The following is a 22,491-nucleotide window of genomic DNA, read 5'->3' as shown; positions in this document are numbered from 1 at the left end:
GAGAACAAAGTCCCTCCACAGATCGCGTCACGCTTCATCGCGTCCTGTGCGCTGCTGACCAGGTGTGGCCAGACACACAGGTATCAGTGTGACTCATTACTTATTAACAGCTGCTTCCACCTTCCAGTAACACTCCAGTCATCCTGCAGCCAGCAGCTCCTTGAGTCCTTTGGCCTCCTCTTGAGTTTGTCATCGCTGACACACAACTTATGATCCTGATTAGGCGTGTGATCCTCTCTAACCACCGCACTACAGCCGCGGTTTGTCAGGACACACGAGAGTTTAAACGTTGACGTGACGTGTTTGTGTGAGTGATCGCTCAGGGATCCGTTTCTGTTTGGCTGTTTGTTACCTGTTTGTTTGGAAGACTGCACCGACCGACCGGCCGGCTGCTTCCTTTACAGCTCGCAGCTCCAACTTCATCTGTTCATGATTCATTTAAATAAAAACTCACGTCCTCTGCTTCAGTTGGTTTGAACTGACAGTTTCATATCACATTTAATGAATAACTGAAACTACAATTAACTCAAACTGTGTGTTTGGATGACAGGTTTTCTTGATGTTTAGGAACTTTTTATACAATTCTCTGTTTGCATTATGTTCTTTTCTTATTGTTAAAGGTCCGGTGTGTCGGATTTTAGTGCCACCTAGTGGTGAAGTTGCAGATTGCAACCTAATAAATCCTCTCCCACACCTCACCCTCTTCTTCCAAGCACGTAGGACTCTGTGAAAGTCTCCGTAAAGGTCTCATTATAAGACAATGACTCTTATACTTTAGGTTATTATGCACTAATGAAATCACTAATTATTGTTATATAACAGGCTCATTTTTTGACTTATATTATCCTAGTGCAAACATCGTAACAATAATAACTTGAGGAATATCATTTGTTCACAGAAACATGTCTCCAAATGTCTCAATATTTTCTGACTCGTCTTCATTCTGTGAGGCCTGTAGATCATCTCAGATCCCTGCTGTAGTTGCACACTAGTTAAAGTTCATTTCATGTCTTCATGTGTTGCCACAGATTCATCAAGAAAGATGACCTGGATGTGTGAGAAGCTTCACACACTTTGTCAGGGACGGTGTCCTGTACTCTTGTGAGTATTTTCAGTATTTCTAAGAAATGCTGCAGCTTGTTGACATGTTTTTAATAACGGCTGAGCTTCTATGGCAGACAGGAAGAACGGATGACACATCTAACATTTTAACAATTTAACCTTAAACAAATGATCTGACGCTTACTGCACAAACATGTGCCTCCTTGTACTTGGAGGCATTAGGACCCAGAGGGCTGCTCTCCCTCTGTGCTGTCCTGTGTTGAAGCCTGGGCTGCCTTCGCTCTCTCTCTGTCCCTGTTTCGGATAGACAGTGGCTGCCTGCTGGATCTCTGCCTTTCCCTCTTTTCCTCTTTTTTCCCCTCTGGACATGGAGATCAGAGGCCCGGAGACGCCCAGCATCCAGCAGCAGATGGAGGGCTTCCACAGACAACCTGCAAGCCCAGCTCAGTCTCATTACCCGGGAGCACTGCAGCTTCTGGAGTAGTTTCCTCCAGAGTTTCACCTGAGCAGAGGAAACACAGAGGTGTCCTGGTTAATGCTGTTTTTTTAATTCTTCTTTCTTCAGCCTCTGAACTCTACCTCCTCCCCTTTTCTCTTTCACTCGTTCAGCTGTCACTCTGTCTGTCACTCTCAGGATATCCCCTTCCCTCTTTCTAGGGTTTCATAATGCATCAGGATCTCATTCAGAGGCAGGGGTGGATTTCATCCCACCGCTTTCTCCTCGTCTGAGAATACGGAGTTCGAGTAATGAGTGCTGCTTCAGCATCAATCAACAGACTGGGGTCATGGAAATATTGAAAGGTCACAGGCCGGTGCCTCGCAGAGCCTCAGAAGTAACTTTGAATAACTAGATAAGAAATAAACCTTTCGGCACTGTTTCACTGTATTTTTGGAGCTGTTTTCTTTTTGTATGTGTATTTTTTTTGTATCAATCGGATATACAATCATGGGAAACGCAGCAGGAAGCATGGAGATGTCCCAGGGGAAGGAGGCCACTCCGGGCTCCTCGGGGTCCCAGAAAAGAACCAAGGAGCTGAAACTCCCGATGCCACCTGATGAAGAATTAGAGCAACGCTTCAACGCCGTGCTGGTGAGTCAGTGCACACGGCAAACAGCAGTAAGAAACAAAGAATTTGGAATATGTCGGAAATGTGCACGTCCTCATGAGAAGCTTATCGCAGCACCTGGTACACAATGCCGCCGTGGAAAGATACATAAGAGGTCCTTTATGCTGGAGCTTACTGCAGCATTAGGCTCGCTGCATGGTCTGCTGGAGGAAGGATGATGGATAGGAAGTCAGATCTGTTCACAGCTTAAAATAAAAGTGCAGCTGAACGTTAGTTTGTAAAGAATCACTCGTACCATATGGACAAAACTGTGTGGACCTGGTTTGGTTTAGTCCCAATCAAGATAAATCTTAATGCAGCTACATGCAGGGATGTATTGCAGTCCAAACAGTTTGTGTTTCCCGTGTCGACGCCCCTCGTGCACAAAGCAAACTCCAGAATAATGGTTTTCCCAGTTTGGTGTTGAAGAACTTGACTGACTTGCACGGTGTCACCCACCAGCTCCACCCTCTCCTCCAAATATGGTCACTTTTGGCTCCAAAAAAACAACATGGCAATGTCCATAACGTCAAACTCGAGGCTTCAAAACAATGACGGGTGATGTCACAGTAGGTTTACACTCGATAGTGCCTTTGTGGGACTTTGTAGGATTCTAGTTTTATGACTTCCCTGCAGACGAGTTACAGCTTCAGATTAAGATGTTGAGGCGTCCACATACTTTTGGCCGTGCCATGTAACTGAAGACATTATTTTCTTCAGGTAAAAACTTTAATTCCCAAAGACTCAAAGCCACAGTGACGAGCTGCCTCCTGTTCACACCATGGGGAGTGACAAACTGCCTTCGTGGTGACAGATTTGTGACAGACGACACAGCTATGTTCAATATGTGGCCTGATCACCCGCTGTGTGATGGACCGCATTCCTGCCGTCATTCTTCTCTTATCGCCCGAGTCTCTGAGATATGTGACGTCATGTCGGGCTGATCTGTGACTTGATAGGATGAATCGAATTGGCCTGAGGCTTGTTGCTCACAGGAACAGCCTCCCTGAAGGTGAATGGTAATCAGTTAAAGTCCTGATCAATGCTGCAATGTTCAATCAATGTGTGTGAGTATAAAACACTCCGGACCAAAACTCTACTCACTCCTGCTGAAGAGCTGACGTTTGTTTTCTGTCTGTCTGATATTTATCCATGATATTTCATCTGATTTTTCTTTAACAACAAGTTTAAAAATGAATTATTCTTTCAACAGTCGAGTTATATTTTTAGTTTCTGGTCGTCCTCTTCGTCCCCGCCTTTGTTGGTGCACTGCTGCATGTCTCGCCATGCTTGCACCACCTGTAGATCAGTGTGAAACCTTCGGTATGACTGTGTATCGTCATCGCTTTGCACGGGTGCGTGAGACGAAACCGCTCCATAGAGCTCGAAAACTCCACAGGAAACTTTTCAGCTACATCTTACCAGTTATTTATGGAGCTGTCTCTGTTTATCAAGATGAAACGGGAAAGACATTGTTGCATTAAGACAAATGTATCTGTTTGTGTTTTACAAAGTTCTTAACCTGAGGCAGGCCGTTCAACAATGATCGGAATCGAATCTGTGCTCGGTATCTGATACCGGAGCATCTCCAGCTTCGACATGTCTGATTCCAGGAGGTGCTATAGCAGAAGGGATGCACCTCCTGCCACGGCGTGCAGGGATCTGTATGTGCGACCAGATGGGAGCAGGATGAAGGATGAGTTGAGGGGGCGGCTGATGCCTGTAGTGGCTTCACTGTCGAGGTCTGAGAGGTTGGAGGCAGGTGGAGGAGAACAGGTTGGACTGCGGCAGCAGTAACAGAAGGTGCTTTAAGTTTGTTGCTCAAAGTTTCCAACATGAAGCTCAGCCGCTCTCAGGCAGTTTGGTCTTTCTCCTTGCTGCTGTCTGTCTGGCATGGACAAAGATATTTGCATATGTTTTTCCCCACGGTGCACAGAGTAAAGAGTAAACTCACTCTGTGTTGTGGAGGAGCGACTCGTGGCCACTGCAACGAATTAATGCGCCAACTGCTGCAGGTTTTTCTTCCTGAGCGTGTTTGTGTGGCTGTCTGCTGCTTTCTCCTCCTCAGCCTGAGCTCAACACAACCTTTTTTTTTTTTTGCTACATCACCATTGTACCCCAACAAATATAGATCATCTCTCTCCACCCCCACATCCTCCATCCTCCTCATCCAGCCGCCCCTCCATCTTCTGCTGAGTCTGCACAGCAAATCTCCTGTGATAAGTCGAGAGGATACTGCGTCTGCATACAAACCAGTCGGCTACTTGGTGTGTGTGTGCGTGTGTGTGTGTGTGTGTGTGTGTGTGTGTGTGTGTGAGAGACGAATGCTGCAAACTGTCACTGGTCTCATTCTGCAGAGGCTCAAAGGGACAGGAGGGAGAGACAGAGTCAGACTCAGGGGTGTGGTTATTGGAAGGAAATGGCAGAGAGCTGAGTGTGTGTGTGTGTGTGTGTGTTTGTGTTTTATTGATGCTCTCATCACATTGTGACAGAATTCACATGAAAGACGCAGAAACCTGCTCAGTGTTCAGACGCTTCAGTCACGGCTGAATTTACGCGGCGCTCTTTTCTCTCGGTGTTTTGAATAACACTTTGCATATTCCCCGACAGGGAGCGCGGCGGTGGGTGGAATTGTAAATGTACATCTGTTGAATTGTGTTCTGCTTTCACAGGCTGAGACACAAAAGAGAACATTTACTCACTTTGAGCAGGTAAACAGAATGTTACGGACACGGACTGAGCAGAATTACATTTACACAAGATAATAAAATCGGGCTCTTGCATACAGAGTACGTCCTGTAGTAAAAGTAGAAGATCCATCCATCCATCCATTATCTGTAACCGCTATCCCAGCTGACTTAGGGCGAGAGGCGGGGTACACCCTGGACAAGTCGCCAGTCCACATCTACACCTATGATGTGTTTGGACTGTGAAAGGAAGCCAGAGAACTCACGCAGACACAGGGAGAACATGCAGACTCCTCACAGAAAGGCCGAGGTTTGAAGTTCTGACCACTGCCAGAAAGATTTACTTTAATACATCTTTTTTAAATCATATAGCCACGTCGTAGTGAGCCCAGGAGGTGAACTGGCACCTCTCCAGTCCTACTGTGATCCATGCTAGACTTGAACCAGCGTCCCTCTGGTTCCCCAAGCCCAAATGTATGTGGACATCCCTGTTATCCTGTGTGCATGAAGAAATGTTTTCCCCAGTTTGGTGTTGACTTACAAAACAAACCTGGAGGAACAGCACTGGGTTCAGTCAGCACTGCAGAACATGTGACCCAAAAAGAGCTTTCAATCAATCATTACGAGAGCGTGAACAGAAGTGACTCTTTGTTTTGTCTGAGTAAAAAGTCTGAAAAACTGAATGTGGCGGCATATCCAAGTGTCGGTTAAACTGAACTGATCCAGGTTCTGCTCGAGGTTTCTGCCTGTTAAAAGGAAGTTCTTCCAATAATATAAAGTCTAGAGCTGCTCTATATGGAAAGTGTCATGAGATGATGTTTGACGCTATGTCAGTGAAGACGAGTTAAACTCGTCTCGCTTGTTCTCCGTCCCTAAATGTCTCGGCTCTTTGAAATGCATATTGCAGTCATGGTTGGAAATCAGGTCATGACTCTGACAGACTAAAGCGACCTTTAACTCTGACTCACTGTCAGGAGAATGGATTATCTCACTAATGCACAAAACTTGAATTAAATAAGCCGTGTGTGTGTGTGTGTCCATGGAAGAAGCTTTAAATCTTTAATATGTGTGTTCATATCTTAGTGGAGTGTAGACGATGCATTAAATATGTTTTAAACAGACGCCGCCTTGTATGAGACGGAGAGGAACACGGTAATTATTCAGCTTGTTTCTGTGAGCACGATAATTCCATCGATCCATGTTTGTGGGATTGTCAGCATGTTTATGGATTTAGGAATGCATCGTTCACACACACAGAAATCCATGTTTCCATCCGCTGAATTCAACACATTGTCTTCTTCTTCCTGCTGCCGCTTTGAGCCTCAGATTCCTGAACTCACAGCTGGTTTCCAGTGTTGTTTTACTCACATCACATTGACGCTGCACTGCTGAAATTAACCTCCAGCTTCGGTGGCGTTCAGTCACTTTGCATGCGTGTTAACAGCCGGTGTAAAGGGTGCTCGATTTACATTTTAATGGCACTTAAATAAACAGTTAGAAGGATCTGAAAGACACTGAGGCAGTTATTGTGCAGGTTGTCATGGAGAGAGCGTGAGCGGCCACGTGCTTTCACACCTAACGGTCTTAGTGTGTCTGAAACGATGCATGGAGGACACACACACACAAACACAAACACCAGCGAGCTACAGATGAAACTTAAACCCAGAATACACCAGCAAATGATGTGATCGCCTGATGGGCAGGAATGTTCTTCTCTTCTCTTCTTCTAGAAAACAGTCGTGCAAAATAACAGCTGGACTCTGAGACCAAACCTGTTTTTTGTACCAGGCTGTAAACATGTTTGTTTCAACATATTAGAGAGGTAAAGATCGGCTCTTACGCAAATAGCAACTGTGCGTCATCGATGGATTTTCAGGAGTGGTGACTCGAAACCATTAACCCCGATCTCCTGACAGCTTGTTTTTTACTGAATACTGGATCCAGGCATCCCTACTTTACACTTCTGTTGAATTATGAACTAATTAACCTTCATCAGAAGCAAAAAAGACACTGGAAACTTATTTTCTCAATCATCTCTTACTGCTAGTGACATGAGGTTTGATGACAGTTCAGAGGTCATCGAGTAGGAAAACCAGGCAGCACATATTGACCCAGCAGCTGCATCCATCAGACCTGATTTATCAGATTCACGTCCATTGATTCACTGTGGCCCTGTTGTAGCTTTGCACGTGTCAGCTTTGACCTACCTCATCTGTGCACGTCCAAAAGTTTGCACACGATTGGCGTGAACACGGTCAGTTATATATTAAAGCTGCTCAGATTTAAAACTCGGGTTTATCTCTGAGCTCTGAGGTGAAGCAGACCGAGCCGAGGTCGAGGGAGGACAGAGAGGAGGACCAGATAAGATGTGTAGCATTTAAGGAAAGCGAGGAGATAGCTGCCGTCTCCTGTCGACTAGCCCAGTTTCGTGTGTGTGTGTGTGTGTGTGTTATAATTAGCAGGGCTGATGTATCTGTGGAATCTGTTCATAATTTGGGACACCACCAGTGCTGAACTTCTCAGAAACGCCACAGTTCAGATGGAAGATGTTGCACTCGCCTGTTTGTCGTGACCACATCAGCTGACTTCAGAGTTTCAGGCTGTCGTTTGTTTTGTCGTATCACAGTTCGGGATCTGTTTCTTTTTCTTCAGGCTGATTTTACGTTTCGATACGAAGCACGAGCTTTGATCTGTAATTCAGATCTGGGTTTCTTTATCTGCGATGACTGATGCTGCGGTGCATCGCTACCAACACACAGACATAAACACACCGCTGGTTTTGACCAGTGAGGCCTCTGACTCACACGGTGACTCAGTCCTGGACTAGTGAGTCTAAGATAATGTCCCTCTGAGTGACAAAGAAATCACACTGAGACATTTATTACTGAAGAGTCTGTTGACACATTGTTTCTGGGTTAGTTTGAGGACAACATGAGACAGACCTTCACACGCTATAGATTAAGACTGATCTGTCCATCGTTTTCTCAAAGTGACGTCCTGAAACCAAAGAAACGATGCGAGGAGTCAGAACAATGTATTAAATAATTGAACAGTTGCCAACTGATCAAATAATCATTGCAGCTTTAGCTGCGTATAGACGAGAGGTGAGATTTAGACTGAGAACTTTTATTTGTGTCTGAAAATCTTTTTTTAACCTAAATTGCAGCAAAATACAACAGTTCTCACGATTTATTTTGTCTAAAAAAAGAAAGATATTTATGTGTTTTGCTTTTGTAGACATCGCCTCCTCTCTACGTACATGCACCCAACAGATTTTGGCTCACAGCGACAGACTAACAGCTAAAAAAACAGCCGGATTCTTTCCAGCTAATGTGACTTGTGTTGCACCTTCAGCCTGTCAAACATTCACCATGATACAGAGCACTGATTACAAGAGTTTGCAGGTTAGATGGATACAGAATTATAAATTAGTCTCACAGTAGGACATTCCAGTCTAGATGAATCACTTCAGATGTTACATCTTAACAAGACACTGTCCTCGGGCTTGAAGACATTTTTAGACTTTTTCCTGAATTTTATTTCTGACAAACAAAGTTTAGTTTTCTTCACCAGCAACACGGTGAAACAGTGACCACATATTTCGAACTCTTTTCCGCCGTGCAGCAGATTCATATTCTCCATTTCTCTTCTCAGAACACGATGAACCTTCCTCCAGACAAGGTGAAGATCCTCAGTCAGTACGACAACGAGAAGAAGTGGGACCTGATCTGTGACCAGGTGAGACACAAACCTGAGAAACCACTCCAATCCTCACTGAGACATTCACGCAGGAGGAAGCTTATTAATAATGCACGTCACCGTAGTAACCACAGGGAGGTCCACAACAACCTGTGTCATGATGGGAGAGTGACAGAGGACACCTGTCGCCATCACACGGCGCCTCACTCCATCGAGTGATTAAAGCCAGATGATTTCTCTTTACGTATCCGCGGCACCGCAGTCCAATCATTTTCTGGAAGCTTGTTAAAGATCAAACCATTTGCATAAGAGATGCCGTGTAATCAAAGTGCCGAGCTCGGCCCTCCGGGTCGCCTCTTCCCCCTCACTGCAGCAGCACAGCAATCAAATATAATTAGAGGCCTGTGTGTGTGTGTGTGTGTGTGTGTGTGTGTTTCTCTGCATCTTCAGGAGAGGTTTCAAGTGAAGAATCCACCGTCCGCTTATTTGGAGAAGCTGAAGAGTTATCTGGATCACGGAGGAGTCAGTCGAAAGGTACGACGAACTCCAGCATCACATGTTTCCTGAAGAACGATGTCGAGAAGATGTTTTATCTTTTCCTGAGACTTTAAATGTCGATAGCATCAGAATTTTAGACCGACTCAGATCTGATCTTTGAAATCTTATCGGGTGAGACTCGTGTCCCTGTTTGAATTGGTTGCCATAGTAATATCGAGAGCATACATTAACTGGTGGTGCCTTTAACACTGTCCAGAACCAGAGCAGCATGCAGCAACTGGTAAATAAAAAACTGAAGACAGATCCTCCAGTATGAGCACTGATCTACAACCTGCTGCAATGAACCAACAGAGAGAAGAAGGCGACTGAGGGCCAGTAAACAATGCTGGATTTAAAATACTTAAGAAATAAGCTCAGGCATGATTTCTATATGTTGCTCTACATGTTGCAGCACGTGGTTACTGCTTATAACAGAACTGTGATAACACATGTGCAGCCACATGTGAAAGACAAAAATTAGAACGTATCTGTCGTGTGGTTGGAAAACCTCTGAACGCTTCCTGCTGCGACTGCAGGATGTAAAGGACTGTTTCATGTCCAGATTAAAAGAGAAATGAAATGTCAGAGAGTATCTGTGAATGATTTAATGTGACTTCTTCTCGTACGTCGAACTGCCTTTGCAACTTTTTTACATTTTCTGTATAATTAAGGATTCGCTGACCTCGTAACTTTCTGTCAGTTTAAGAGACGTGTCCAAGAATCCACTCAGATCCTGAGAGAGCTGGAGATTTCCCTGAGGACCAATTACATCGGGTGAGTCTCACTTCAGTTCCCCGTATGTCGAGTTCAGAGCATTGTTAAAGGAAAGAAGCGTTGAAGCTGAAGACAAAAGCTTAAAATGAAAACTACATTAATGATGTTTCGTTGTAGAGAAGATGTTCTCGGTGTAAGTTTGAAATCTTAACGTGCCGTGTTGTGAGTTGGAAAGTGTTTTCTCCATGCAGTTGGGCTCAGGAGTTCCTAAACGAGGAGAACCAGGGGTTAGATGTTCTTGTGGACTATCTGTCCTTTGCTCACAGTGCTGTCACGTACGTATCAGCTCACAATATTATTTTTCAATTCCTGGAACATTCCTGGAAGTCTTAACAATCTTATCCACTCACAGGTACGATGCGGACACTTTGGACAACGGCACGCTGCCCACGGACAGAAACAAAACGATGGACCGGTCGGCCGAGGATCTGAGCAGAAGTGCCAGTAACTCACCCAGTCACAGTGCCTTGAAGGCCAGCAAGACCTTCACCGTCAGGTGAGGAGGTCGAGTGCGGAGGTGGAGAGAATAATGTGCGTCATGTCAACAACACACACACACACACACACACACACACACACTCTGTCCGTCTGCATTCTTGTCATAGCAGATCTGTGTGTGTGTGTGTGTGTGTTAAGGTGTGACTCGTTCCAGCGTGAATGTGAGAAATGTGTGAGAAGTCGACACTGATCATTAGACGAGTGTTTGTCTGTGACTACAAGTGTTTTCTGTCGTGTTGTAATGAAGGAAACGACCTGTGTGTGCCCGACTGACAAACATGAAGGTGATGATTTTAGTGCAGGTGTAGGTGTAACCACAGCGTCTCTCACCTGGCAGATTCAACTCTCTCCAAAACAGGAAAGCCCTGAGGAGCTCTCGTGTCGTGAGCCAGACGGACGACGTTCACCTCTGCATCATGTGTTTACGTGCCATCATGAACTATCAGGTACTTAACGTGACCTCACCGCCGCGGAGCTTCGTTTTGTTTGTACGGAAGCTCAAATCTGTCAAGGAGAAACAAAAGATAAACAAAGAAAAAGGAACTTTAGTTTAATAAATACTGAAAAGGTCTAAATGAAGTCAGTGTTACAAATGAGTCAATATTACAAACAAACTAATAAAATTAAGTCTAATTGAAAATGATCTGACTTTAAGTACAATACAAGTAAAATATTTTGACTTTAATTAAAACAGGGAGTCAGAATTATAATTATTTAATTTATTTACTGTCATAATTTAAACTGTGTGTGAAAAATCTCAACTCTCTATTGAATATTTAATGATTTCTGACTGACATTAAAATCCTTAACTATTAAACCGATGATGAAGTTAATTAGATTTTAAATGTGTGTGTGTGTGTGTGTGTGTGTGTGTGTGTCAGACTGGCTTCAACCTGGTGATGAAGCACCCCTGCTGTGTCAACAAGATCACGCTGAGCCTCAACAACAGAAACCCGAGGTACGGAGTGTGGATCCACGTTAATGTGTGAAAAAAAACAAAAACAGATTTTAATGGTTTTTAACTCGTCGTCGTTCTCAGGACCAAAGCTCTGGTGCTGGAGCTGCTCGCGGCCGTGTGCTTGGTGAGAGGCGGCCATGACATCATCCTGTCCGCCTTCGACAACTTCAAAGAGGTTTGCAGACTTTGACTGAACTTACACCCAGACGTGTGTGTGTGTGTGTGTGTGTGTGTGTGTGTGTGTGATTCAGCAAACATTCTTACACCGTGTGATGAGACACTACAGATCAGCTGTAGGATTTAGACCCGGGATCAGGACTTGGTTAATTCACGTCTCTCTGAGCTCGTCAGTTTAAAGTCACATGTGGATCCAAATGTTCTGGACTTTCACATTTATTCATGTAGCTGATGCGACTCACAAAGAGAGAAACACTCAGTGTACAGTGTAACGAGGGATTATCTGCAGCTCCTCTCCGCCTCATGTAGCTTTACAGTCAGTTTGTCTGTCCGGTAACAGTTTGACATCGCTGCTCTCATCAAGTCAAACTTTGAAGCGCCTCTACATAAAGTTCTGAAATGTTATACTACAAAAACAAACATGTTTATTTCTGCTGTGAAGTTGGACATTTGGACATGGGGACTTATGGAGACTGACTCACTTCTGGAGCCAGCCTCAAGTGGACGTTAGAGGAACTGACAGAGACAGACCGATGAACTCAGTGAAGCCAGAGAGACGGATGTCAAATAAACCATCATGTCCTTGTGTTTACAACTTATCTCCGCTGCCTGGAAGCTGCCAGAAAAATGTTTTGAATTAAAGATCATTTTTGATATTTTCGATACTTTTGGCTGAAAGCATTTTTTGCACGTCGTCCTTAAAGTTGAACATTTCCTCTTCATGCACACGACCTACATAAGCAGCATCAGCAGAGATGACTCAACCCACATTCAGACATTATTTTAAACCGCTCGTATTCTTAACATAGACGCGGTGTTCGTGTTACAGCGCCCACATACCAGCAGCGCTTCAATGCATTGAAAACCAGGTTAAGGGGGAACCCCGGCTCCACCTTCCCCTCCCCAACGTCAGCTGCTCGGCCCAGTTGTCCCGCCGCCAGACGAAACTGACCGAAGAGGCGAAAATATGTGAAACACTTGTCGAGTTGCCTCTGACCTCTCCTTGGCCTTTCTCTCATCTTTGCCTGAGAAAGCAGCAACTGTTGCCAACAGGAGAACAAACCTGAACCAGGAGCGTCTATTCTTGGTTCATGTCAGGGAAGCTGCCCCGCAACACGCCCACGGCAGGACTTTAATGTCTGCGGGCCACATAATGTACAGAACATGAAAACATCTACCTGCAACTTTCAGCGTCCAGCTCACAGTTTATTAGAAAGTAACGAGATGAATCTCCAGCACATCACTTTCATATTTCTGTTTCTCTCCTGGTATCTTTAATATTTTCCCGGCACTGCGTTGGATTCAGATCTTAACCTCTACTTTAATTAATTTTAATTTGTAACAGCTCAGCATCGAGCGACTTTTTAATTTAGGATCCAATTTCAGGAGCACTTAAAACAATTTAATTAGATTTAATGTTGCTTTGTGTTTTTTTTACTACAACTGACTTAGTTTTAGTCTGATCTCCCTCGCATGAAAACTAAAGACACAGTTCATGCATCAGTTTAATTATTTCATATGTGACATGCACAGTGAATCATATTTTCTTCAGTATTTTTCAGAAGATCTATATTAAATGAAATGTCCATTCGCTGACGATTGTTTAATTTTAACGCTGATGGTTTATTCATGTGTGACACAATAATAAAAATCATGTAACTTAAAACATTTGACATACTGTCATGAGACGTTTTGACGCGTCCTCAGCTGTAAATAATAAAATGAACGCTGGCTGCGTTCCATTTAGCTGCTTCAGTTTCAGGGTCTTTGTATTGTCACGGCTTACTGCAGCAGATTCAGTTACAAGTTCAACAGGGACAGATTTTAAAGGCAGGAAGGTCCTGACCAATTCAAAACAAATGCAAATGAACGTTAAATAAACACCTGCAGCTGCAGGCAGCTTTACATTGTCATCATCGGTTTTATTCTTCAGTGTTGATGTTTTCTACTCACGACTGTCAGCGTCCAGATGTTTTAAAAAGCTACGAAGCGAAGGACGAAACTCTGGGCTGCCGTCAAACCGTCCCAACAAAGACGTGGTTCATCTGTACTGACACCCACCTGTCAATCAAAGCGTCCACGCTCTTAATCCTGCATAACTTTAAGCCTTAATATAACCTGAACAGGTGAGTTGTATAAACAATCAGCCTCAGTACAGTTGTCGGAGAGATGCTGGATCTCAGTCAGAAAGAAAGTTGTGTTTCCAACTTGTGAGATCCTTTTATACTTTTCAGTGTTCACGTCAATGATACCGGCCCTGCCCACCTTTCTTATTCTATGACATATTGCTGCGGATCTTTTTTAACGGTGTAAACATCTGCCAGGTGTTCAGGTCACTCCAGGACACACGCAGGTTATTGCAGGTCACACCTGGCAAGTTTGGGGAGTTTCCAGTTTGATGGTCCTGTAAACATTTAACATCTTTATAAAGTCTTTAACATGATAAATCAACTCATTGCTCATTCCTTCATTAACCATCGTGTGCTCACTTAAAATTAACTTCACCTAAACTATAGTTATTTTTAACTTGATTAACAGCATTTTGTGTTCACGTTGTATTCAACCTGAAACCATCGATCTTAAGAAAAGAAGCAAACATAAAGTTCTGAAATGTTATACTACAAGACCAAACATGTTTATTTCTGCTGTGAAGTTGGACATTTGGACATGGGGACTTATGGAGACTGACTCACTTCTGGAGCCAGCCTCAAGTGGACGACAAGAGGAACTGCAGTTTTCTTTTATTGCTGCTTGCTGGAAGTGGAGCATTTGTTTTGGGACTATTTTCAGCGGTGGATTAATCCACATTTGTCGCTCTAGTGAGTTTTTGTGTCAGCAGGACTGTGTGTGTGTGTGTGTGTGTGTGTGCGTTCACAGTGCAGCTCACTGATGTGTTTTTAATAGTTTTGACAAAGTAGTCGTGTGTGGGCGAGAGAGTCGCAGAAAGATGGAGAGAGAGAGAGAGCCGGCGCCGAGCCAGGAGCTGGTTTATGTGTCCCTGTGTAGCAGAACGTGGGCTTTGTTTTGGGCTGTGCAGGCTGTCGGGTTGGCGTGCTGCATTATTTAACGGACATGAGTGGGCAAAGGAGGTGGAGGCGGAGTGAGAGAGCAGAAACACAGACAGGACTGCTGCTAATGGACGTGACAGGGGAATCTGCTGAGCTGGTCGTTATTAAGAAACATAATTATAATAATTTCTCTGTTTGTTGTCCTGTCAGGGAGAAACACTGCAGCCTCGTTTATCTGATGGATCGCCGGTGTGTAACACAGCAATTATCCTGCAGCACTGAGCTTATTATTCCTGTTTGACCCTGAAACTGAAACTCTGCAGAATCTCCTCAAACAAGCCGGAGCTCCTTCCTCTGTTAAAGGTCCAGTGTGGCAGGATTTAAGATGCAGATTGCTGCCAAATGAATACCCACGCCTCACCCTGTCCTTCCAAACACGTAGGAGAAACTCAAAAAAAGCAAAAGTATAGCCGTTTGACGAGATGCTTCCTTGGTTTGTGTGCAAGAGAGAGAGATGGATCACTGAGATGTCTGTGAGCACACTGCCCCCATGTGTGGACGCACAGAGAAGACATGACGTTTGTTTTTCTGAGATCTTCATCAAAGATCTGAGCCTGCTTCTTTTTCATGTGTTTCAGGTGTGTGGAGAGAAAAGCCGCTTTGAGAAGCTCATGGAGTATTTCTGCAAAGAAGACAGCAACATCGACTTCATGGTAAAACTGTGGCCGCTCCATTCAAACTGTATTTACATATTCATACAGCGCCTTTGAATGCAAACATGCATCCCAAACAAACAAAGAATAAACACAGAAAGAGACGATGAGAAAAAAAGATAATATATGAATAAAATGTGCAGAGAAATTCACCAAGACTTAAAAACTGCAACAATAAAAACATTAAAATGTTAAATTCCATCCAGTCGTGGTTAAAGGAGAGGTGAGCTGACTTTACACACAGTGTGCTCAAGCTGTCTGTGGTTGAGTTGCATTGTGGGTAATGTAGGCAGATTATAAAAAATCTAAATATCTCTGCATCATCTCGCAGCGCGATGATGAGTCCGAGCAGACGTCACGTTTCATTCAGTTTGTTAGAACTCTGTAAAATCTAAAATAATGTTGTCATCTGACTAATGACACACACAGAGAGAGTGTGGATGAAGGAAAACAAACAAAAGGTGTAATTAGTCTTCCAGCGTGACAGACGGAGCCATTAACAAACCGTCAGTCATCCTTTTAATTAAACAGCTCGTTTGCAAGAGATTCGTTAACATGTCGGAGCAGCTGCACAGAGACGAGACGATGCAAACATTGAAAAATCACGTCAAAGATATTTAGTTTACGGTCACGTTAAGACGAGGAGGAGAAGCTTCAAGCGTCACATTTTGATTCATGAGTCACTGAGACGATAAATCAGATATCAGAGTAGCTGTCGGCTGATTGTTGCAGCTCTGCATGGAAGGAAAGTTCAGCTTCACCTCCTGTCCTCACTCTGCCTGTCCACCAGGTGGCCTGCATGCAGTTCATCAACATCGTGGTCCACTCGGTGGAGAACATGAACTTCAGAGTCTACCTGCAGTACGAGTTCACTCGCCACGGGCTGGACGACTACCTTGAAGCAAGTTTGACCTTTGCCCCCTCAGTAAATGTGACCCCTTGACCTGTGCATGTTTTATTATGAATCCTGATCTTCTCTCTTCGCAGAGGTTGAAGTTCACGGAGAGCGACCGGCTGCTGGTGCAGATTCAGGCCTACCTGGACAACGTGTTTGACGTGGGAGCTCTGCTGGAGGACGCGGAGACCAAGAACGCTCTGCTGGAGCACATGGAGGAACTGCAGGAGCACAACACACAGGTGGACACACACACACACACACACACACACACACACACACACACACACACACACAGTACACATGTTTTAACACAGGTTGTGCTTCGTTGTCCCAGCTGAACTCGAGGCTTCAGGAGACGGAGCGGGAAGCGATGGAGAAGGTCTCAGATCTGGAGAAGAAACTCATCCAGACCACCAAAGAAGTGGAGCTCTTAAAGGTACAGTACACCCTAACCTCACCCATGGGTCCAACACGAACCTCACTGGGCGTCACAGACCCCCTGACGTCTCCTGGTCTTCTGTGCTGCAGGAGAGTCTTCGCGAGTCTTCCTCTCAGGTGAGTTTTCTGCAGCAGCGAGAACGAGAGAGAGAGCTCGAACGCGAGACGGAGAGAGAGAGGGAGCGGGACAAAGACCGATCCACCGAGGCTCTGAGGGAGCTGGAGGCCAAAGTCCAGGTTCTGGTGGAGCAGGGCCTGGTCCGGATGGAGCGCTCCGCCTCCGGACACCTGGACATCCAGGTGGTCCCCGTCATCCAGCACGTGACACAGAAAGGTCTGTGCTCAGCTTGTTGGTCCTCTTCTCTTGCAGATAAAGCCCATGAAAAAAATAATGAGTGTTTTTAAACTTGAACTTCAGAAAAATGTTTTGGTGCAGAGTGCGTCACAGAAATAAAAAGTCTGTTTTTGCAGCGTCGCTAGAAGCTTCAAAATAATAATAAGAAAAAACAGATTTGTGGTTCAGACTTGATAATAAATTCAAAACATTTAGTGGACTGAGCTCAGAGTTTATATTTGAACTCAGTTCAAGGTGTCGGTCACAGATTGAGTTTCCTCTCAGTCCAGCATTCGGTCCGTCTGGTAAAATGTGTTTGAACAGAAAGATGTTAGAGCGGAGCGAGCAGATGGTGACGGAGCCGCCTCTGCAGGGCGGCATGAATTGAACACAAAGACGAGCTTCTGCCAGATGAAGAACAGGTTGAGTGGAAAGTTCACAGCGGTTCAGTTTTTTTTTTTATCTGACAGTAATCAAAGTAAAACAGCAGGAGGGTTCACCTCCACCTGCTTCATGCACAGAAGAAACGGGTGGAGAAAGAAGAAGTGCAGTGAAAACAGATCCTAATATTCATGCCTGTTGTTCCTCTGACAGCTGAAGACGAAACAGATTCAGGTAAAGACCACGAGGCCACCGCTCCGTCCTCAGACCTCTCTGTGACTGCACCACCTCCACCACCACCACCTCCTCCTCCTCCTCCTCCTCCACCACCTCCTCCGCCCATGCTGGCTCCTGGAGGCGGTACGACGCAGGCGCCGACTGACGGGAGCTCAGGTGAGCAGAGGGGGGTTCTGGGAAGAGTCCAAATGAGACAGACAGCAGCTTTAAGTGGTTTTTAATTTAATAACCGACCATCTGCACGATGACTGATGACTCGCTTTCTGTCCTGAAGAGGTCAAACTTCAAATAAGTCAGATATTTTAATTTTTTCTTTCAGGTCGTAAAAAGAAGAAACCCATCCAGACCAAATACAGAATGCCGCTGCTGAACTGGCAGGCGCTCAAATCCAACCAGGTGACGGGAACCGTCTTCAACGAGCTGGACGACGAACGCGTCTTAGAGGTTCGAACACACGAAACGTCTCGTTTATACATTTCAACAGTTTCTTTATTGTTTTCATGTCACAGCAGAGAGAGGAAGGATGACATGAGGTGGTTGTAATCTGCCTTCACACCACTAGATGTCACTGAGTCGTGCACAGTGGATCTTTAACAGTCTGTAAATCAGCCTGTAAACGTCTGAGCGCCTGTTTCTGATAATAAACACAGTTTACCTTCTCTGTCCGTCACTTTTATCTGTTTTCGGTAACGTGGACGGTCTGTCCGTCATGCAGGTGAGTGAACAGTCTGTTTGATTTGACAGTCTGAACGTCTCTCTGCTCTGAAACGATAATTTCCTCAAAGTGATTCAGACAATAGAGGCAGGTGAAACACATTAACGTTAACAAAAGAAGTGTCCTCGTTTCACGGCTCTGAAAGAAGCCACGTGAACCTCCTGCATCAGTGTCCGTCGTCATGTTTCTCCTCCTCAGGAGCTCAACATGGCCGTTTTCGAGGAGCAGTTCAAAACCAAGGCCCAGTCCGCCCCCGTCGACCTCGGCACCCTCAAGATGAAAAAGGCCCAGAAGACCTCCAGCAAAGTTTCTCTGATGGAGCCCAACCGAGCCAAAAACCTGGCCATCACCCTGCGCAAGGAAGGCATGGCTGCTTCTGACATCTGCTGCGCGATCGAGACGTACGTACCAAAAAAACAGGAGGTCCGTCCTCGTCCATGACAGGACTGTAAAACACTAAAAATCTCCATCTGCTGCGCCCCCACAGGTACAACCAGAGAGCTCTGAGCCTGGACTTCCTGGAGCTCCTGGAGCGTTTCATCCCCACAGAGTACGAAATGAAGCTCATCTATAACTACGAGTGCGAGGGCAGGCCCCTGGACGAGCTCAGCGAGGAGGACCGCTTCATGGTGCGCTTCAGCAAGATCCCGCGGCTCTCCCAGCGCATCAGCACTCTGACCTTCATGGGCAACTTCCCCGAGAGCGTCCATCTAATACAGCCGGTGAGTTCACCGCAGGGACGAGGAGGAGGAGGAGGAGGAGGAACATGCAGACTCTTTTATTCTGCAGCTCGTATCAGAAAATAAAAATAATCTCTCTTTTTCCGGCAGCAACTGAACGCTCTCATCGCCGCCTCCATGTCGATCAAATCTTCCATCAAACTGAAGAAAATCCTGGAGGTGAGTCGGTTTCACTGAGAGCTGCTCACGTCTTTGAACGTCTGAGCGAGGAAACGGCACAGCTGGATGCTGAATAATGCTTTTATCAGAAAATGAACTCAGTCGGTTTGAAGTGTCAGATTTCTGTCATAAAACCAGCTCGAACATTTTTTACTCGTTCACAGGTGAAGCCGCTGAATTAAAGTTTAAAATTACTTTAAACTTTCTCAGCTGGAAACCCAAAAGACAAATTTGTTATCTCCCTCCTCGGTTCTGTTCTTTGGGGAGGGATCATGCACGTCAGGGGGTGGTTGCCATGCGGCGACGTGAAGCGTCCTTCATAAAAACACATCATGAATCTTTAAAGTCTCGTCTGCACGCTGAGAAAACTTCTTTGTTCTATTTTTAATAATAATAATAATAATGATGATGACGCAGAACGAGCTCAGAAACCGTTTTACAAGAGCAAAATGTTAAAAACTCGAAAGGCCGAACATGACACGACCGGTCCTGGTCAAAACCTGAGTGACCGTCTGCTGATCTTTAAAATGAATCCTGAAGTTGACGTCAGTGTAAACAGATCAGACGGCTCTGATGTGTGTGGTTCTTCTGGACCTGCTCGACAGCATCGCAGCCGTCTGGACCCGAGAAGAGAATCACAGTGATCTGCTGTGTTCAGATTACAGTTAACAAGCCGACGGCACAAACACGGTGCCAGGTCCAGTTTTTATTCATAGTTTGAGAAAAAAGTTCTGAGTTTAAAATATGTTTGAAGTTGTGAAGTCTGCAGTTTAACTTTAACGAGGAAAACTTGATGAATGAAGAACAAATCAAAGTTCTTCAACAGTCTTTGTGTTTTTCTTGAAGATCATCTTAGCGTTTGGAAACTACATGAACAGCAGCAAGCGCGGCGCGGCGTACGGCTTCCGCCTGCAGAGCTTAGACCTGGTGAGTAAAACACAAAACTACAAACAGCTTCTTCCCTGCAGCACACAAACATCAGTGTGAGCGTTTCTTTGTTCCTGTCTGAAGCTGTTGGACACCAAATCCACCGACCGGAAGCAGACGCTGCTGCACTTCATCGTCAGCATCATCCAGGAGAAATACCCGCAGGTCCAGGCCTTCTACACCGAGCTGCACTTCCTGGACAAGGCGGCACTGGGTGAGCCTCGGACTTTATCGAGGAAACTGTGACGTGATGTTAGATGACCCTGAGCTCACCGTCCCGTCTCTCGTGTTGCAGTGTCTCTGGACAGCATCCTGCAGGACGTGCGGACTCTGGACCGGGGCATGGAGGTGACGAGGAGAGAGTTCTCTGTGGAGAAGGACAACCCGGTGCTGCAGCAGTTCCTCAGCAGCAACGCTGAGCTGCTTCAGTCTCTGACAGCTGATGGAAGAACCGCCCAGGTCGACGAGACGTTCTGAACGAGGACGATCAGTCCACACGTCCACGTTTGATCAAGTCCTGAGTCGAACTTTCTGTCTCTTGCAGGACGTGTACGACTCTGCCGTGGAGTACTTTGGAGAGAACTCTAAAACCACGCCGCCCTCCATGTTCTTCCCCGTGTTCGTCCGCTTCATCAAAGCGTACAAGGTCAGAGAACGCTCGCTTCATCGACTCGGGGCATGAACCCATGTCTGCTTCACTGATGAGTTCATTTCCCCCGACAGCAAGCCGAGCAGGAGAACGAGCAGAGGAGGAGACACGGCGTCAACTGTGAAGCTCCATCAACTCCACCTAAACCAGAAGTCACCGGCACCAAGGTAACGTGTATAAATATATATACACCTGAGTTCACCTGCAGCAAGCTGACAGCTCTAATATTAGAGATAAATCCAGAAACATTTCCAGCTGACAGAAGTTTGACGGTCACCAGAGGAAACGTCACGCTCACATGAACGAGTGTTCAAGGATCTACTTATAAAAATAAAACATCCGGATGTTTTATGAGCTGACACACACGGTGCTGACTGAGGCCGTAACAAATCACGCCGGCTGAGCTGCAGGTTTGTTTCCAGCCTGTCTGTCGTCTGTCACCTCATATTTCTCGCACGTCGTCGTCTCTTCTTCCGGAGCGAGGACGCTCTGTCCTGAGTCACGTTTGTTCGTGAGTCGTGTAAATAAACTGTGACTCAGAATCAGATCAGAGCTGTCGATCATGTTTCAGGTGTGCGTGCCGTCCAGGCTGCCTCAGATGGATCTGATCGCCGAGCTGAAGAGGAGGCAGGTGTCTCCTCTGGTGAGGGAGGGGAAGGACGGAGCCATCGAGGACATCATCACAGGTACCACACACGCTGCTTACAGGACATATCTGGATCTTCTGAACTCTGCTCTGACTTCCCGTCTGTGTCTCTAACTTGTCCTTGCTTCTCTCTGTCTCTGTCGTTTGTCCCTTGCTCTCTTCCCGTCCTCGTCCTCAGCTCTAAAGTCCGTGCCCTTCACGGCTCGCTCTGCCAAACGTTCCTCTCGTCTGTTCTGCGACTCCGTCTTCAGCGACGAGGTGACGTCTTCAAATCCCTCGGTGCTCTCTGATTTTCTCTGTGTGTTCATGAACATGATTCATATCTTCATCTTCATCACAAACTTTATTATGAAACAAAACACGTGACCGCTGATGTCACCATGAACGTTTCTGTCACTTACAGTCGTGTGTGTGTGCCTCAGGTAACAGATCGTAACTCACCTGGACGATGAGTCCAAACTGACCTAACTCTCTGTGACGATGTTTCAGAAGTCCTGACTGCTCGTTTAAAGACAGTTTCTCTCTCTGGATTAATCACTTTGATATTTTTATTTTACTTTCTACAAATGAACCGACCTTTAGTTTGTTGTAATCTGACTTATCGCTGACACATGAAGATGAGACGATGACTGAAGGTTTTTCTTCTCGGATATTTACAGAAACTTATCGTGTTATAACGTGATCGTAGATTTTTGTTTCATAACTGACTCATGATTAATCAGAAGTGTTGAACGTCTTCTCAGTATATTTACAGGTTTAATAAATATCCGATGACCTGATTCAGATGATCTGCACAGCAGCATGTGTTGATCCAACGTTACCTCAGCGTTACCTCAGCGTTTGTTTGTCTCCTCAGATCTGAGGAATCAGCCGTACAGACGGACGGACGCCGGCCGACGCAGCGCCAAGTGGAAACCAGGACAGCAGCTCCACGTGTCGTCAGACATCTCGCTGTGAAACACTAACACACACCTGAACGCTGCACACACCTGAACACTACACACAAGAACACTAACACACACCTGAACGCTGCACACACCTGAACACTACACACAGTCACCTGAACGCTGCACACACCTGAACACTACACACACACACCTGAACACTAACACACACACACAAGAACACTAACACACACCTGAACGCTG

General features: G+C 45.5%; 1 protein-coding gene across 4 annotated transcripts; it reads left to right on the top strand.

Annotated features, from left to right (window-relative positions):
- The first annotated feature begins 1,194 nt into the window (after nt 1-1,194).
- fmnl1b (formin-like 1b) lies at nt 1,195-22,376 on the top strand. Of its 4 annotated transcripts, none has more exons than XM_027289145.1 (27): nt 1,195-2,152; nt 8,510-8,593; nt 9,005-9,088; nt 9,792-9,865; nt 10,057-10,140; nt 10,218-10,361; nt 10,701-10,809; nt 11,245-11,321; nt 11,403-11,496; nt 15,145-15,219; nt 16,010-16,120; nt 16,207-16,356; nt 16,452-16,553; nt 16,646-16,889; nt 17,484-17,663; nt 17,827-17,951; nt 18,421-18,623; nt 18,710-18,944; nt 19,053-19,121; nt 19,968-20,048; nt 20,133-20,262; nt 20,344-20,507; nt 20,593-20,694; nt 20,772-20,864; nt 21,269-21,383; nt 21,522-21,601; nt 22,200-22,315. In XM_027289145.1, the coding sequence occupies exons 1-27, from the start codon at nt 1,973-1,975 to the stop codon at nt 22,203-22,205; spliced, it is 3,195 nt and encodes a 1,064-aa protein (XP_027144946.1). In that variant the 5' UTR covers nt 1,195-1,972; the 3' UTR covers nt 22,206-22,315. The 4 variants fall into 4 exon arrangements, with proteins under 4 accessions (XP_027144946.1, XP_027144948.1, XP_027144945.1 ...); XM_027289147.1 differs by having other exon boundaries at nt 1,196-2,152; nt 10,722-10,809; XM_027289144.1 differs by lacking the exon at nt 21,522-21,601 and having other exon boundaries at nt 1,200-1,585; nt 1,720-2,152; nt 22,200-22,376.
- Nucleotides 22,377-22,491: the final 115 nt, after the last annotated feature.

The sequence above is a fragment of the Larimichthys crocea genome, chromosome XVI, assembly GCF_000972845.2.
Source record: "Larimichthys crocea isolate SSNF chromosome XVI, L_crocea_2.0, whole genome shotgun sequence".
NCBI classification, from domain to species: domain Eukaryota; kingdom Metazoa; phylum Chordata; class Actinopteri; family Sciaenidae; genus Larimichthys; species Larimichthys crocea.
Note: the sequence above shows the minus strand (reverse complement) of the source record. Positions and strands in the feature narration are given on the sequence as shown.